Raw genomic sequence first — 14,362 nt, forward strand, 5'->3', positions numbered from 1 at the left:
AGGTCTGGGTGAGCCAGGACAGCACTGTGGCCACTCCACCTTCTGCCTTCAGAGGGCTTTTCAGCAGTGCAGGGAGACAAAAAATAAAAGTAAAACTACCAGACGCCAGAAAACCTCTGTCGGGATCCATGGACCTATGCCACCCACAGAGCACATAGTTGCAGCTGCAAACATCAGTTCTGCCCCTGGCCATACCTCCAGAACACCTCCATTACACCAGTGGGGACTGTGGCGGCACAGGAGTACTGAGGCAGCACTGTGCACTATGTCTGGCTGTCTTGGAGGGCTGCAGTGACTGCTTGTCAGTAGATTTACCCCTGCACTGAGGCAGTGGCATAGTGCTCACAGGGCGGGGGGGGCACAACACCCTGGGTGGAGCAGCAGCAGAGGCATGACCGGGCTGTGGAGGGGGCATGGTGGGGGTGTTCCAGGGTGTTCCAGGGGCAGGCAACATTGAGTGGGGGCAGGCAACATTGAGGCAGGGATGCAGGGCACATGTGCACTAGGCACAGTTTCCCCTCGCTCCACCTCTGCACTAAGGAAAGTGCCTCATGTCGGCTTGCGCCACCAACACAAATCCCTTCAGCACCCCCCACCCTGGATTTCTGAATTGGCTAAATATATTTGACACATCTGCAGTGCAATCCTGTGCAAAATTACTCCAGTCTGATTTTAATGACTTCGACATGAGTAACTGTACATAGGACTGCACTGCAAGTCTACTAAAGTCACTAGAAAGTTTTGTTTCAGTGTGATTTACACCATAACAATACTACAAACACATAAGAATAAAAGTATTTAAAAGATAGTAGAATACCTTCTGAAAAATGTAAGATGTAGTCCTAAACCAGAATATGGTATCGACAGCAAAGTAATTATTGTTTTGATATAATATGGCATAAGGAAGAGAATGGAATGATGAATGTGAAATACTTTGTGGTTTGTCATAATCTCTTTGCAATGTTGCTATGTCAGTATACCAGATCACATTTATATGGTGTCCATCAAAATTTTGAAATATTTATTGCTGCAAACGTGTCTATGTATGATTAAGGTACTTTGCTGAAAAACATGGTAAGCATACCATAAAGGTGGTTGAGGTTTTTAATAATCACGTGTAAAGGAAAATTGGGAAAGACTGTGTTGGAAAGGGCTGATTCATATGTGCTTGCATAAGATAGGCTACTTTGCCACCTCACTGTCATATAGGAAGCCTTCATCTGAAATTGTTTCATTATGAAAATGAAAATATTTACTATATCAGGACTAGTTTTCAAGATGTGCTTTCACTGGCATCCGTTAAAAAGTTCTTTGCCTAAAATTAATTTATGCCAGTTGTTTAATAGGTGGCCAGAGTTCAGCATATTGTGCTATATTTGTGTTCGTAAAATTTGTTGTAATTCACAGGATTTCTTGCAAAAAGAAGAATATAAAACACTGGAATATAATTTAACAACTACAGGGCTAGAACTGGATAAAGTAACAGCCTTCTGGGATGAGGTAATAGCATAATCTTGTTTGATTTTTTTCATTTTTAATTGGGCAGTTTGACAGTTTCCCATAATTAGACATACTGAAATTGGCAACTCTCTTCTTCTGCAGACCTCCATAACGAGCCACTATCCAACAGATGAACCTTACAAAAATGAGAGAATAGTTAAAACAAAGCTGAAAGAGAAACAAAACAGGCAGATTCTCAGAGCATGCTCGAAAGCTATTTAAAACTAAACTAACTGAAGCCCAGATAAAATGTATCCCTCAGGTTAGGAAAGTCTAAAGTCTAAAAGAATGTCTGCATGGTTAATAGTGCAGGGGAAGGAAAGAATGAAGGAAGGAAGGAATAGTGCAGGAATAGTGCAGGTGAAGGAAGGAAGGAATAGTGCAGGTGAAGGCCCAAAATGGCGAGGCCTGACACTGTGAAAACTGAAATGTTTCTTTTTAAAAGATGGTGTGCTTCACTGAAATGAACAGAAGAAACCACAAGTTCTGGCAAAAGAAATGTAAATCAGTAATTAGGCATGCAAAAAGAGAGTTTGAAGAAGCAGGTTGCAAAAAGACAAAAACCTCATAGAGGCCGTTTCCGCACAGGCATTAAATGGCGGCCTGGAGACGGTAAAAACGCCGTCTCCAGGCCGCCATTCGACGGGGCGAGCTGCAACGCGAGCCGCTGCTGCTCCTCGCTACCACCCGCTGAAGCCGGGCGTTTCCAGAGCGCCTCCCAGCTTTGGGGAATTACAGTGAAGCCGCCAGTCGGTTTAATGGCAGCGGCTTCACAACGCCCTCCCCAATTCGGCACTTAATTTGTCCCTGCTTGAGTGCCGCCGAAGCCTAGATTTCTCTGCCCTGCGCCGCTGGAGCAGGCGCGCAGGGCCAGGGGGGCGTATCCCCAGGCCTCGGCGACGAGCCGGAGGCCCGACATGCTGCATACAGCCAGCGCCCGCGGGCGCTGGCTGCCCGTTAATTTTGCGGACCGCCCATGACGGTCCCAGCGTTGTCGGGTCGGCGTCGGAAACGCCGACCCGGCCGTTTCCGCCTTCGTGCGGAAACGGCCAGAGTTTTTAATCCAAGAGACATTTGGAGGTAGTTTGTCATTGCCTGCCTCTCTTTCATGATCTCGGAGATCTTCCATCCATATACTAGCCAGGGTCAGGGCTGAGGTTGATGACTGGCCCAAAGTCACCCAGCAAGCTTCCATGGCACAAGTGGGCAATTGACCTTGGATTTCTCAGTTCTTAATCTGACACCTTAAACACTACACCACACTTGTTCTCATACATACCCTTTTAGAATCATAGATCTGGAGGGAACCTCAGGGGTCATCATGTTCTTCTTGCATAGCATATAAATGAATAATTAAACTGGACTCCAATTATGCAAACATATATGCATAGATATATCAAAAATATGATGTACAATATATTCTACCCCTAATACATAAAAACTCACTTCATCTAGTTGCACTTTATATAACTGACAAGTGCTTGTAGAAGGAACACAAATACTTCTCTTTTTGAACATATATTAATTGTAAACTGGAACCCATCTCAAAATATTAGCATTCAAAGCAAAGTGAATAATAAAAAGTAAAAAAGTAACAAAATTGTGCGGTTTTATTCAACCTGCAAATAATATGGGTACATGTATATGATAACTGGTAGAAGAAATTGTATATACTGTTCTTTGGTATTTCATAGCAATTTAGGTGGCAGGTCTAGTGTAGCTGCTTAATTTCTGTTGTTTTGTTTTGTAGGGAACTGGGGAGCTCTATGCAAAAACAAAACAGGAACATCATAATAGAAGCGTATCCAGTAGTGATGATGGTCTTTTCTTCAGTAACTTCCCACTTCATTTTACTCCTGTCCTTAAGGATATCAGCTTCAAAATTGAAAAGGGAGAGCTATTAGCTGTGGCTGGTTCTACTGGAGCAGGCAAGGTAGTCAAAAAGATGCTAGATTGCTAACATATAAAATGTTTTGCCCTACTGAGATAACCTTTTTTCCTTCAGAAAGATATGTCACACTTAGGCGGATTCTGCAAGGGCCAAAAACAGCGCTGTGAAAACGGTGTGAAAACGGTATAAACCATTTTAAACCATTTTACACCCTTCCACACCACTGTTTTTGGCCCACGTGAAATCCGCCTTAGATATTACAGCAGAAACAGTTTTGGAAACTGCAGCAGCTATATGGGCTGCTGCCTATCTCCTGCTAATGTCTAGCAATACAAAGCATGGTGGCATGGCATTATTTCTTTGGTAGATCTCACTATTTCTTAAAGGCACTGTGCAGAGATCTGAATAACTATCTTGGTGTATACCAGGGGTAGGGAACCTGCGGCTCTCCAGATGTTCAGGAACTACAATTCCCATCAGCCCCTGTCAGCATGGGAATTGTAGTTCCTGAACATCTGGAGAGCCGCAGGTTCCCTACCCCTGGTGTATACAAATGGACTACACTGTTTTTTTAAAACTTCCCGATGTCTCACTGTATAGGTCTCTATATGCCAGTTGGATTCCCTCCTACTTTAACTTCAGTTCTTATGTGTCTGTATGAATTCACCTTATACAACCACCGTTCCATTTGACTGTCCAGTATTGTCCACTCTGACTTTTTGTTATCCAGAGTTTTAAGGTGACACATTCCCCAGCTTGACTGCCACAGAGCCTAGAAATAGACAATCCAGTGACTAAAGACAGGCTCTTCCTCCTGCAAGCTTGTGATCTATCATTGTGCTACTACCTATACATTTTTCACATACCCAACAGTGGGCAAATAATAGTGTTTTCATATATGGAATTCTGTTTCTGTGAAATTAGCAAAAACTTCACATTTTTCAAAAATAAAATGTGGAAAATTCTATTTTATTCTCTGTATAAGAATATTGTCATTTGTAACAGTTATTAACAGGTAACATTTTTGGCTCACTATTCAATATTGCATTTCATATATGATATTTTTGGCTTTCGCGGCTGGAATCACTTGGGTGCTGTGTGGTTTCCAGGCTGTATGGCCGTGTTCTAGCAGCATTCTCTCCTGATGTTTCGCCTGCATCTGTGGCTGGCACCTTCAGAGACCATACAGCCCGGAAACCACACAGCACTCAAATATGAGATTTTTCTTAATTCAGTTTCTTACTGATTGCCATATGTAAATATTCATTTATTTTAATTTGTAACAATTATTGAATTTAAGAAAAGGCAGATTGGTGTATTCCACACAGCAAATATAACTATGTAGAACACAATACAAACTTTGGGGGGGGGGGGCTTCACACAGGTCCCAGCCCCAAAATGAGTCTGCCCTGTTATATTTCCCTCAACCCGGGATTTTCAAAAATTGCTAAACCAGTGATCCTTTTGCAAAATCCTGGGTTGGAGCTGTTCCCGCATGAACTGGCAGGCAGGAGGTGCTTTATTTCCTTCCCTTTCACTGTGCCGTCCATAGTCAGGGAGAACCCACCTGCCACAGCAGTCATTCATTATTGCCCTGCCATTGCAGGGAGGCCCCTTTTTCTTTTATTTGGCATGTTGCACATGAGCAGCTACATTAGGCTGACCAGACGTCCTGCTTTTGGCAGGACAGTCCTGCCTTGAAACAACTTGTCCCGCGTCTTGCGGGTTTTTTCAAATGTCCCGGGTTTTGGAAGGCTGCCGCACTGCCTTCTGGGGCGCAAGGCAGTGCGGCAGCCTCCTGCGCGGCCGCAGGAGCGCACTGGCTTCTGGGGTGCTGCCATTTCCCGCCCTGTCACAGGGTGGGAAACAGGAGCGCCCCAGAAGGCAGTGCGCTCATGCGGCTGTGCGCGCATGCGCAACCGCCCGCCTGTCCCAGTTCGCGAAGGTGACCATCTGGTCACCTTAAGCTACATAGGTGCAGCAGATCGTATTGTGGGATGATCAGCATGGCTGCAGGGGGTCACTTTTGTATGCCTGTGCAGCTACACATGTTTTGTAGGAAATAAAAAAGAGAGAGAAGCATCTCCATGCAAAGGCATGAAAGCAACCTGAATTGTTTCCTGGGCTCCAATCGCTGCCCACGTGGCACGCATGTGAATGGAAAAAAGGAAAACAGGTTCCTTTATAACAACTGCAACCCAGTATACATTTGTTGTGTGGAATCAACCACAGTTTCTACTGGTCTTGACCTCTATCTAGGGCTCAATCTCTGCTCCAAAATCTCATCGGAGTCCCTGGTATTATCTTTGATTGGAGGCAGCAAATGAAAGATATTTATATAAATATTTTACTGTCTCTCAAGGCCTTCTCAGCTGAAAAAAGGAAATGGTGACAGGTTGATTTACAGTACTGTTACAACACAGATGATGTTTCCTGATATTACTCAAGTTTTCAGTGACCAATAAATGCCATGCAGTTTCTGCTAGTTACTGATTAATTGTGAATGTGTGTGAGAACAGAAGTTACAATCAGTAGCTTTCTGAAACGTCTAGTAAGAATTACTAGCTGTACTTTTCTTCAAAGTTTACAGTGGAAAATATCAGATGGCACAAAATTGTTAATAGAATCTGTTAAACACACATTCAAAAAAATTGCAGTTTTCAAGGCTGCATAGGTAGCCATATCTCTGGGTTTTATTATTCAGTTACCTCTGAGTTTATAATTCAGTTACCTCTTGTATCTAACTAGGCCATAGACATGTTACAGTTTGCTATGAGGAAGCCAATATTAAGGCTGGATCTAGCATTTCCTGGCAAATGCTTCTCATGCCTGTGTTTCAGAATTACCATTTTTAGAACGAATGGACCACCATGCGCCTGTCAGCCTCTGCTGTAAAACTCATTGGTATAAACTGTGATCCACTGATATTAACTTTACTTCATCTGACATCAGTTCGTTATGACAGTTGTTTTAAATCTTTTACATTTTTCATTTTACATTGTACTTCAGGAACATAGAAATTAAAGATACTAAAATCAAAATACTCTAAAAGGATCTTATGCATGTTGCTGATCATATTAGGAGACTTCATTAAGGCCCCCCCCCCTAATTTTTCTTAGGTGCATTCATAATTATCAGGTTTAGGACAATCCCATTATAGCAAGCATAAGATGTAACTCATCTGATTATCTTTGGGAGCATTCTGAATAATCCACTATTGTTGTCGATACTTGTGGTATTATTATGATGAATAAGTAGAATTGTGGGATTGCTGTGGTGAACTAAGAACAATTACTATTTATTGTGGAATTATTTTGGTGTTAGTATAAAACCTAAGGATATATTTTAAGCCCAGTAGCTAATACTTATTTAATAAGTAAGAAACTGTAAGTGCCAGTGTCACAATTAGAATACACTGTATTAGGGGATATCTATTAATTGCTGTTTTGTGCTGTAGACATTTACTGGGCATGCAATCCAATCAATGTCAGGTAATTTTAAGACTCACTGATTTAAGTTGAGAGTTCTAAGCATTTCCTTATATCTGATCATAAATCATATTCATCGAATGTATTAGTAATTGGTAAGTAATCATGGTTGACAAGCCTGTTGTAAGTGTTATACAGATTTCTTTGGATAAAGTTAATTAATTTTAATCATTTCAACTAACAGACTTCTCTGCTTATGCTGATCATGGGAGAATTGGAGCCATTGGATGGTAAAATCAAGCACAGTGGGAGAATTTCCTTTTGTCCTCAAGTATCCTGGATCATGCCTGGAACAATTAAAGAAAACATCATCTTTGGAGTTTCCTATGATGAATTCCGATACAAGAGTGTCATCAAAGCCTGTCAATTAGAAGAGGTCAGTTTTAAATTAGAAGAGGTCCGTTTTTGTTTGTGCAAATAACAGCAGCCAAAAGTTCTAGGACAGTCAAACACAGTAGTGTACCACAAGGAATGAGTACTGAGATACTTTTTCGTAATTCAGACTTTCCCTATTGAAAGGCTTCCTTTCCTGAGCAGACTCTTTCATTTCTTAATATCTTTCCTGCTTCATTCTCATTGCCTTTTGTGGGCTTGTGATTGGTTCAGCACTTTCAGTTCAGAGGCCAACCCATATTTATGAGCAAGATGAAGATCTAAACATTAACTGGCCTTTGAATCATTAAGATACGTGAATCATTAAGATAATGCATGTGTCATGAGTTGGTTAAAAAAAGCTTGTTTTGCTAAACCAAGTTTTGAAAAAAAAAGTTGATTCTACAGCCATTCAGAACAGAGTAAAATGGATACATTGTAATATCTTTCAAGAACATTTTCTAAGATATATGGCAATGCAATCCTGAGGCTGGGAGTAGTAAGAGCAGCAGACTAAGAGCAGCAGACTCTAATTTGGAGGATTGGTTTTGATTCCCCACTTCTCCAAATGAAGCCTGCTGGGTGACTTTGAACAAATCACAGTTCTCTCAGAACTCTCTCAGGCCATGCAGAAGCAAGCAATGGCAAACTACTTCTGAACATCTTTGGCCTTGAAACTTTATGGGGTCGCCATAAGTCAGCTGTGGTCTGATGGCTGGTGCGCGCACATGCACATGCAGGCGCGTGCGCGCGCACACACACACACACACATATCCCTCCAAGCTCAGTAGCTTTGGTGGACTTAGAAGATGTGTGTCTGTAAGAGTGCCAGTGTATAAATATTTCTAATAAATGATAGCGTGTGATGTTCAATATTTCTGAACCATACAGCACAAAGATTATAAAGTTCACACAATCATATTTAATGTTCATATAGCTATTCTGGAATGTTCAGTACCATTAGAAGTTAAGATGATAGTGCAATGGTCACCAGCATTCATTTGCTGGCATTTGCAAAAACTGCCCAAATGCACACAAGTAATATTTTACATTCTGTTCATTTTACACCTTTTCTGGATTTCTTGTAGGTTCAGCAGAGAGCAATGACGGTTTATTTTCATTACCATGTAACAATAGAGTATGGAACACTTGGAAAAATTACAGTCAGCTTCCACATGTGTATACAAGTCTATCTCTGTTCATAGAAGCTACATTGCTGTCTGCCATGATTTTCCACATCTAATGCCAGTCTTCTCATGCAAAAGCCCAGTCATATGACAGTTACTGTTTTCTGGTATATTTGTCATCCACATGCCAATAGATTATGTACAAGTGGGAACAAAGAGGAAACATGGATGAGAGGAAACCCCATTTTGCCTGGTTTGGTGGTTAAGACCAGGTGGTCTCTTATCTGGTGAATCAGATGTGTTCCCCTACTCCTATTCCAGCTGGGTAACCTTGGGCTAGCTAGTCTCAGTTCATTCAAAACTCTTACAAGGTGTCTGTTGCAGGGTAAACAAAGGGAAAGGAGGTTGTTAGCTGCCTTGAGGTGGGGTATAAATCCAAACTCTTCTTCTTACATCTCCTTTATCATCCTCTGCCTATTCAGCATTATCTCCTTTTTGCACCTCACTGTCGCCCCCACACATTTTTACAATCATTGACTTCCCCTAGTTCTAGCTGGAGAGAAAGGGGGATATAAATCCAAATTCTTCTACTTCTTCTGGTTCTTCTCAAGTGAGACCCCATACAAAATATGCCTCAGAGAAACATTCCGCAAAGCCTAAATAATATGTCTTGGGGTTGATAAAAAGGCATCCTGGGAAGGCTTTCACAGCTTTCTTTCCAAGATGTCCTCAGGACACCTTACTTTATCTAAAGGAATCTTTTTTAGGGAATGCTTCAGTGCAACTTTCCCCCCTCAAGCTGCCTGCAAGATGTCTCCTTCCTGACTGTGTGGAATTCAGAGCTCAGGAGGCATCTTATGTTTCCTGCCCAACGGTTTTGCACTCTGGTCAGTTTCACCCTCAGCTTGTGTCTGACATTTTGTGTGCACCTGAAGGGATTCTCCCTGCCACCATTTGCTGAAAGTTGCTCCAGAATATTTGCTCTTCAGGCTCCAATCCTGGGTGCCTTTTCAGCCCCAAAAGTACATAGTTGTACTCAGCTGGTCCTGCCAATTCTGGCAATATATAGTTTTCCTATTTTAAAACAATTCTTTGGAGGAGCTATCTTTAAAGATATGCAGACATGCTTAAAAGAATCTTAGCTGCATGAACGACTCTGCTGGAAAAGCATTGGAACCGCAGAGTACACCCATTGAAAAGCATGTTTCTCAGTGGGTGGTAGACCTGTCCTCCATGGTCCCACCACTTTTCAATGGGAGTCCTCCGAGCAGCTAAGATTCTGTTATGTCTGTCTGCCTATGTTCGCAGATAGCTCCTCCAAATTTATTTTGCTTTTATTTGTGTGTATTTAGATTTTTTTTGGCAGGCCTAGAAGTGTCCCTGGGTCTCATTATTAGTTATGGTGACCCTGTTTTGAGAATTCTGTTATCTATATAGGGATAACCACTTTGCAATGAGACATAGTGATTTGTTTGAGTCAGCGGACTGCATAGTACCTGGTCTTTTTGCAAAGGCCATCAATTTCCAGTGGAGATTAAAAATGAACCATCCCCTTCCTTGTTCAAGCACCAGTCAGACATCTTTGAGTTATTTGTTAATTCATCATGTCTCTTTGAATGTTATATAATTCATTTCCAGAACATTTATCATTATAATTCACTTGAGGAATTACAGGAGGTGTGTCAGGTAGCTTTATCTAATGCAAGTATGCTTAGATGGAAAGAGTGGGCAAATAACTTACATAACTTTCTGGATCTGACATACCAGAATTTCACTCTGTAGGACACTATCAAGTACATTCTACAGGGTGGAGTGCTTTTGCTTGTTAGATTCTGATTTAGTTTGTAGAAAAACTTCCCTGGCAATATTTCTTATCCCAGAAAGTATTTTAGATGGAACCAGGAATGTGTCAAGGTTTTGCTGTTTTCTTCGCAATAGATTATATTTTTAAGGTAACTGTAGTGTTTCATCTAAAATCCTGGGGCCTTGACATTTACAATGAATAATGTCTTTAAGAATAATCTTTTGTCATAATAAATTAGTAGTCTTTCAAGACCAGACATAATATAGATAATACATAAGTAGAATATAGATCATACAGACCTGGGATCTAATGCTAGTGCCCTAAGAATATAATTTTCTCCCTAAAATTTTAGAGAAGGCCATAGAAAACCTGACATTCAGTGGCATCAATGCAGAAGTTAAGAAACTGAGGCTCTTTCCGCACGGGTGATATACAGTGGCCCAGGGACAGCAAAAACGCTGTCCCTGGGCTGCTGTTTGCACAGAAGGTGCTGCTGCATTGCAGCAGGGGCATGAAGTGGCCGCTGTTAACCTTGCTCAACGAGTGAGGTTTTTGCAAAGTGCCGTGTTCTTGTCGGCGCGGTGCAAACAGCACCGGCGGGAAGACACTGCTTTCCCCCTCCCCTCCACTCACCTGAAAGTTGGAGGGCAGCGTGGGCGGGTCCCTGCAGCCCTCCAGAGCGATGCTGGACGGGACGGTGAGTCAAGGGGGGCGATCAGAGGCAGCTCTGTACCGAGTCACCTCACTGGCTGAGGGGAAAGTCGGGGCCGCTTGCACGCTAGCATGCGAATGGTCCCCGCGCCTCCACCGGCATAATTCATGCCAGTGGAGGTGCATTTTCACGCGTGTGTGGAAAGCGCCATATACAGAAAACTGGCTTACAAATTTTTCATACAAATTAATCTTTTCTCCTTTCTTGATTGATTTTACTTGTCTGTCACTGGCTCTCTTGATCAACCTCTTCTCACTTTATTTATTCTTTAATAAATAGACTTCAATTGTTAATTGTCTGTTGCAATCTATCATGATCCAGACCCCCGCTTGCTTCCTGGAATCCTGGTTCTGGCCAGTCTTCATCAGCAGGTTGTACACAGCTCCTATTCTAATCTCAGTGTATTGGACCCAATGACTTCTATTAAGAGGAAGTATGGTGCCTTCTAGGGGCAAGGAAACATAATTCCTGGGGCCCATATGGTCTTGAGAGCACCAGCTCAGACACTGCTTCCTTGCATAGATGGTTTTTATTTTCAGTTGACTGCTCCAGGAAACTGAATGTGTGATTATCTTCACACACTCCAGGGTTACCATACATTACAAAGGAGAAAAAACACAATACTGCGGCCTGCCTTTTTGCCTAGAACCAGGCAGTAGGTGATGTGAAGTGCCTCTCCCTGAGACACCTGTTCAGCCATGGTTTCAGAGGTGGGATCCAACCAGTTCTCACCACTTCTCTAGAAGTGGTTACTAATTTTTTCTGAGTGCCAAGAAGGGGTTACTAAAGCAACCTCCCTGCCCAATAGGGACTGGAAGTGCGTGTGTGCGGTGGCGCCACTGTTTGAATCCCACCACCATTGGAACCTGTTAAAATGTTTGGATCCCACCACTGCATGGCTTCCATTACTTTGGTTCTGTATATTCTTTACAATTTATCTCTACATTTCTCTGCTGTAAAATAACAGAATGATAAAGATGGGAGAAACTACAGTGGGTTGTATTTTCCTCTTCTATGCAGTTATATAGGTAGCATCTCGAAGCCTAGATGGGGCAGTTTTGGTTACAGTTTTATTGGTATTTAATCATTATTAATTTTATTTAAAGTATTTGTAGTCCTCCCTTTAACATATAAGTTGTAACTTAGTAATGTTCATCTGTGATTGGAAAACAACTTCAGTGGCAGTGGCAGAATTTTTTTTTGCATTGACCAAGTAAACAGTGTGTAATTAACACCTTCATTTGTATACAGTTCTTTATCTGGCAAATAATTCACAGTGTCATCCAAAGTGGTTACACCCTTCTAAGGTCACTGGCTTCAGTGGAGAAGGTGTAACTCTGCTGAGGATGGCACTGTCAATCATAAATGTTTGTGTTCTTTCTAATCAACAATTTTGCTGAAATATGTACTTTCAGGTAACATTTAACATTTAAACGCCTTCAGTATTGGGCACTGCCTTTAGAATTTAAGCTGCTTTCTTTTTTAAAAATATCATTTACAGCACTGAATGCTTTCACATAACATTCCACTCTTGTAATAATAATGCCTTGTAATAATAAGGCATTATCTGACTTCCTACTGTCGCATGGAAGCTGTCAGAAGCATAGCTCTACAAGCTGTAATCCAGACCAAGTAATCAATACACTTTTTCTCTTATTAAACAATATTAAAAACAGATCAACAAAATCAAGGTTTGATTTTTCTGGTACTTGTTATATCTACTTATGTCCCATGAGCACAGGGAAAGCTCATATACCTCTTTACCTAAAATGTATTTTAACATCCATATGCAAACCATTCATGAATTATTTGCACTGTGTCAATTCTGCAGATTTGTGCCTTCCTTAGTTTTTCCAAATGAGTTATCTCCGCAATCGCATGCATACATGCGAATCACCCTCAAGTCAGGTTTTAGTATTACCACAATTTGGTGTTTATTTGTAGATGCCGTGTGGTGCAGTGGTTAGAATATCTGAATAGTACTAGGGAGACCTGAGTGTAGTCCCTGCTAGCCATGAAACTCTCTGGGTGACTTGGGGAAAGTCACACCCTCTCAGTTTAATTTAACTCCCAACACTGTGGAGATATAAATTCACGTGAGTAGTCATCATGGTCTGAAGCAGCAGAAAAAATGTTTGAGTCCAGTGGCAACTTTTAGACCACTGAACCACATAGTTTTATTCTTGGTATAAGCTTTCCTGTGCATACTCTTCATGCACATGAAAGCTTATACCAGGAATAAAACTTTGTCTTTTTCTGTAAGGATATAATTTAGAAGAGGAGGGCCATATACAATACCATGAGCTCCTTGAAGAAAGGGTGTACTGAAAAGATTTTGTGTTTGGGTGTTAAGTGCCATCAAGTCACTTCTGACTTATGGCAACCCTACGAGTTAATGTCCTCCCAGATGTCCTGTTGTTAACACTCTGGCTCAGGTCTTGCAAACTGAGGCCTATGGCTTACTTTATTGAGTTAATCTATCTCATGTTGGGTTTTCCTTGTTTCCAGCTGCCTTACACTTTTTCTAGAACTATTGTCTTTCCAGTGACTCCTGTCTTCTGCTAAAGTACAATAGCCTCAGTATAGTCATTGTAACTTCTAGGGAGAGTTCAGGCTTGATTTGATCTAGAATCCATTTTTTGGCATTCCACATTATCTGTAGAACTCTCCTTCAACACATTTCAAAGGAATTCACTTTCTTTCTGTCATCTTTCTTCATTGTCCAACTTTCACACTCATACATAGAATTAACTTGATTTCAGTTGCCAGCAACAACTCCTTACATTTGAGAATCTTTTCTAGCTCCTTCATGGCTGCCCTTCCCAGTTTCAGTATTCTGATTTCTTGGTTGCAGTCTCTCTTTTGGCTGATGATGGAGCCAAGGAACAGAAAATCTTGAACAATTTCAATGTTTTCATCATGAACCATAAAATGTAATTCTCCTGTAATAATTAACTTTCATCTTCTTGATGTTCAGATGTGATCCTGCTTTAGAACTTTCTGCTTTAACCTTCATTTCAAATGTTTGCTATATTTTACCTGTAATGTGGTACAGAGGCGTAGCTAGGCCAGAGTGCACACTCTGGCTTTTTCGCCCCCCCCCCCGGCTGTGCCCCCGCCCCCCTGTGCCCTCCCCACAGCAGCAGCACCCCCGCAGCACCCCGCAGCATTGGGCAAATATCATTGTAGATAGAACTGCTTGAAATTGTTTCAATGAGCTGTGGGAGGAAAGCTGAAGATGCATGCAAAAATATTGGGGTAACTCAATGCTCTCCTCTGATAAGAGCTGTCCTGTGTAATATTGAATACGGGGGGGTGGGGGGTGTAGAGACAGCTGAGAAGTGTTGCTGCAGACCTGCCTAGCACATTTTCAAGACCAATATTCTCATGTGCATTTTTGATCAAGCAAAATAGTTTTTGTGAAGCTAGTATCTCAGATAATTCCAGCTGCTATCCCCTGGGACACCC

At 41.7% G+C, this 14,362-nt stretch overlaps 1 protein-coding gene across 1 annotated transcript in view; it reads left to right on the forward strand.

The window, feature by feature from the left end:
- Nucleotides 1-14,362, forward strand: part of CFTR (CF transmembrane conductance regulator) — a 116,011-nt gene that overhangs the window by 49,371 nt on the left and 52,278 nt on the right. The window contains exons 9-11 of the mRNA XM_048500629.1: nucleotides 1,408-1,500; nucleotides 3,251-3,433; nucleotides 7,064-7,255. Of these exons, the coding sequence (XP_048356586.1) occupies nucleotides 1,408-1,500; nucleotides 3,251-3,433; nucleotides 7,064-7,255 (468 nt within the window). The remainder of the gene's footprint in view (nucleotides 1-1,407; nucleotides 1,501-3,250; nucleotides 3,434-7,063; nucleotides 7,256-14,362) is intronic.

This window comes from Sphaerodactylus townsendi, linkage group LG06 (genome assembly GCF_021028975.2).
Source record: "Sphaerodactylus townsendi isolate TG3544 linkage group LG06, MPM_Stown_v2.3, whole genome shotgun sequence".
NCBI lineage: Eukaryota > Metazoa > Chordata > Lepidosauria > Squamata > Sphaerodactylidae > Sphaerodactylus > Sphaerodactylus townsendi.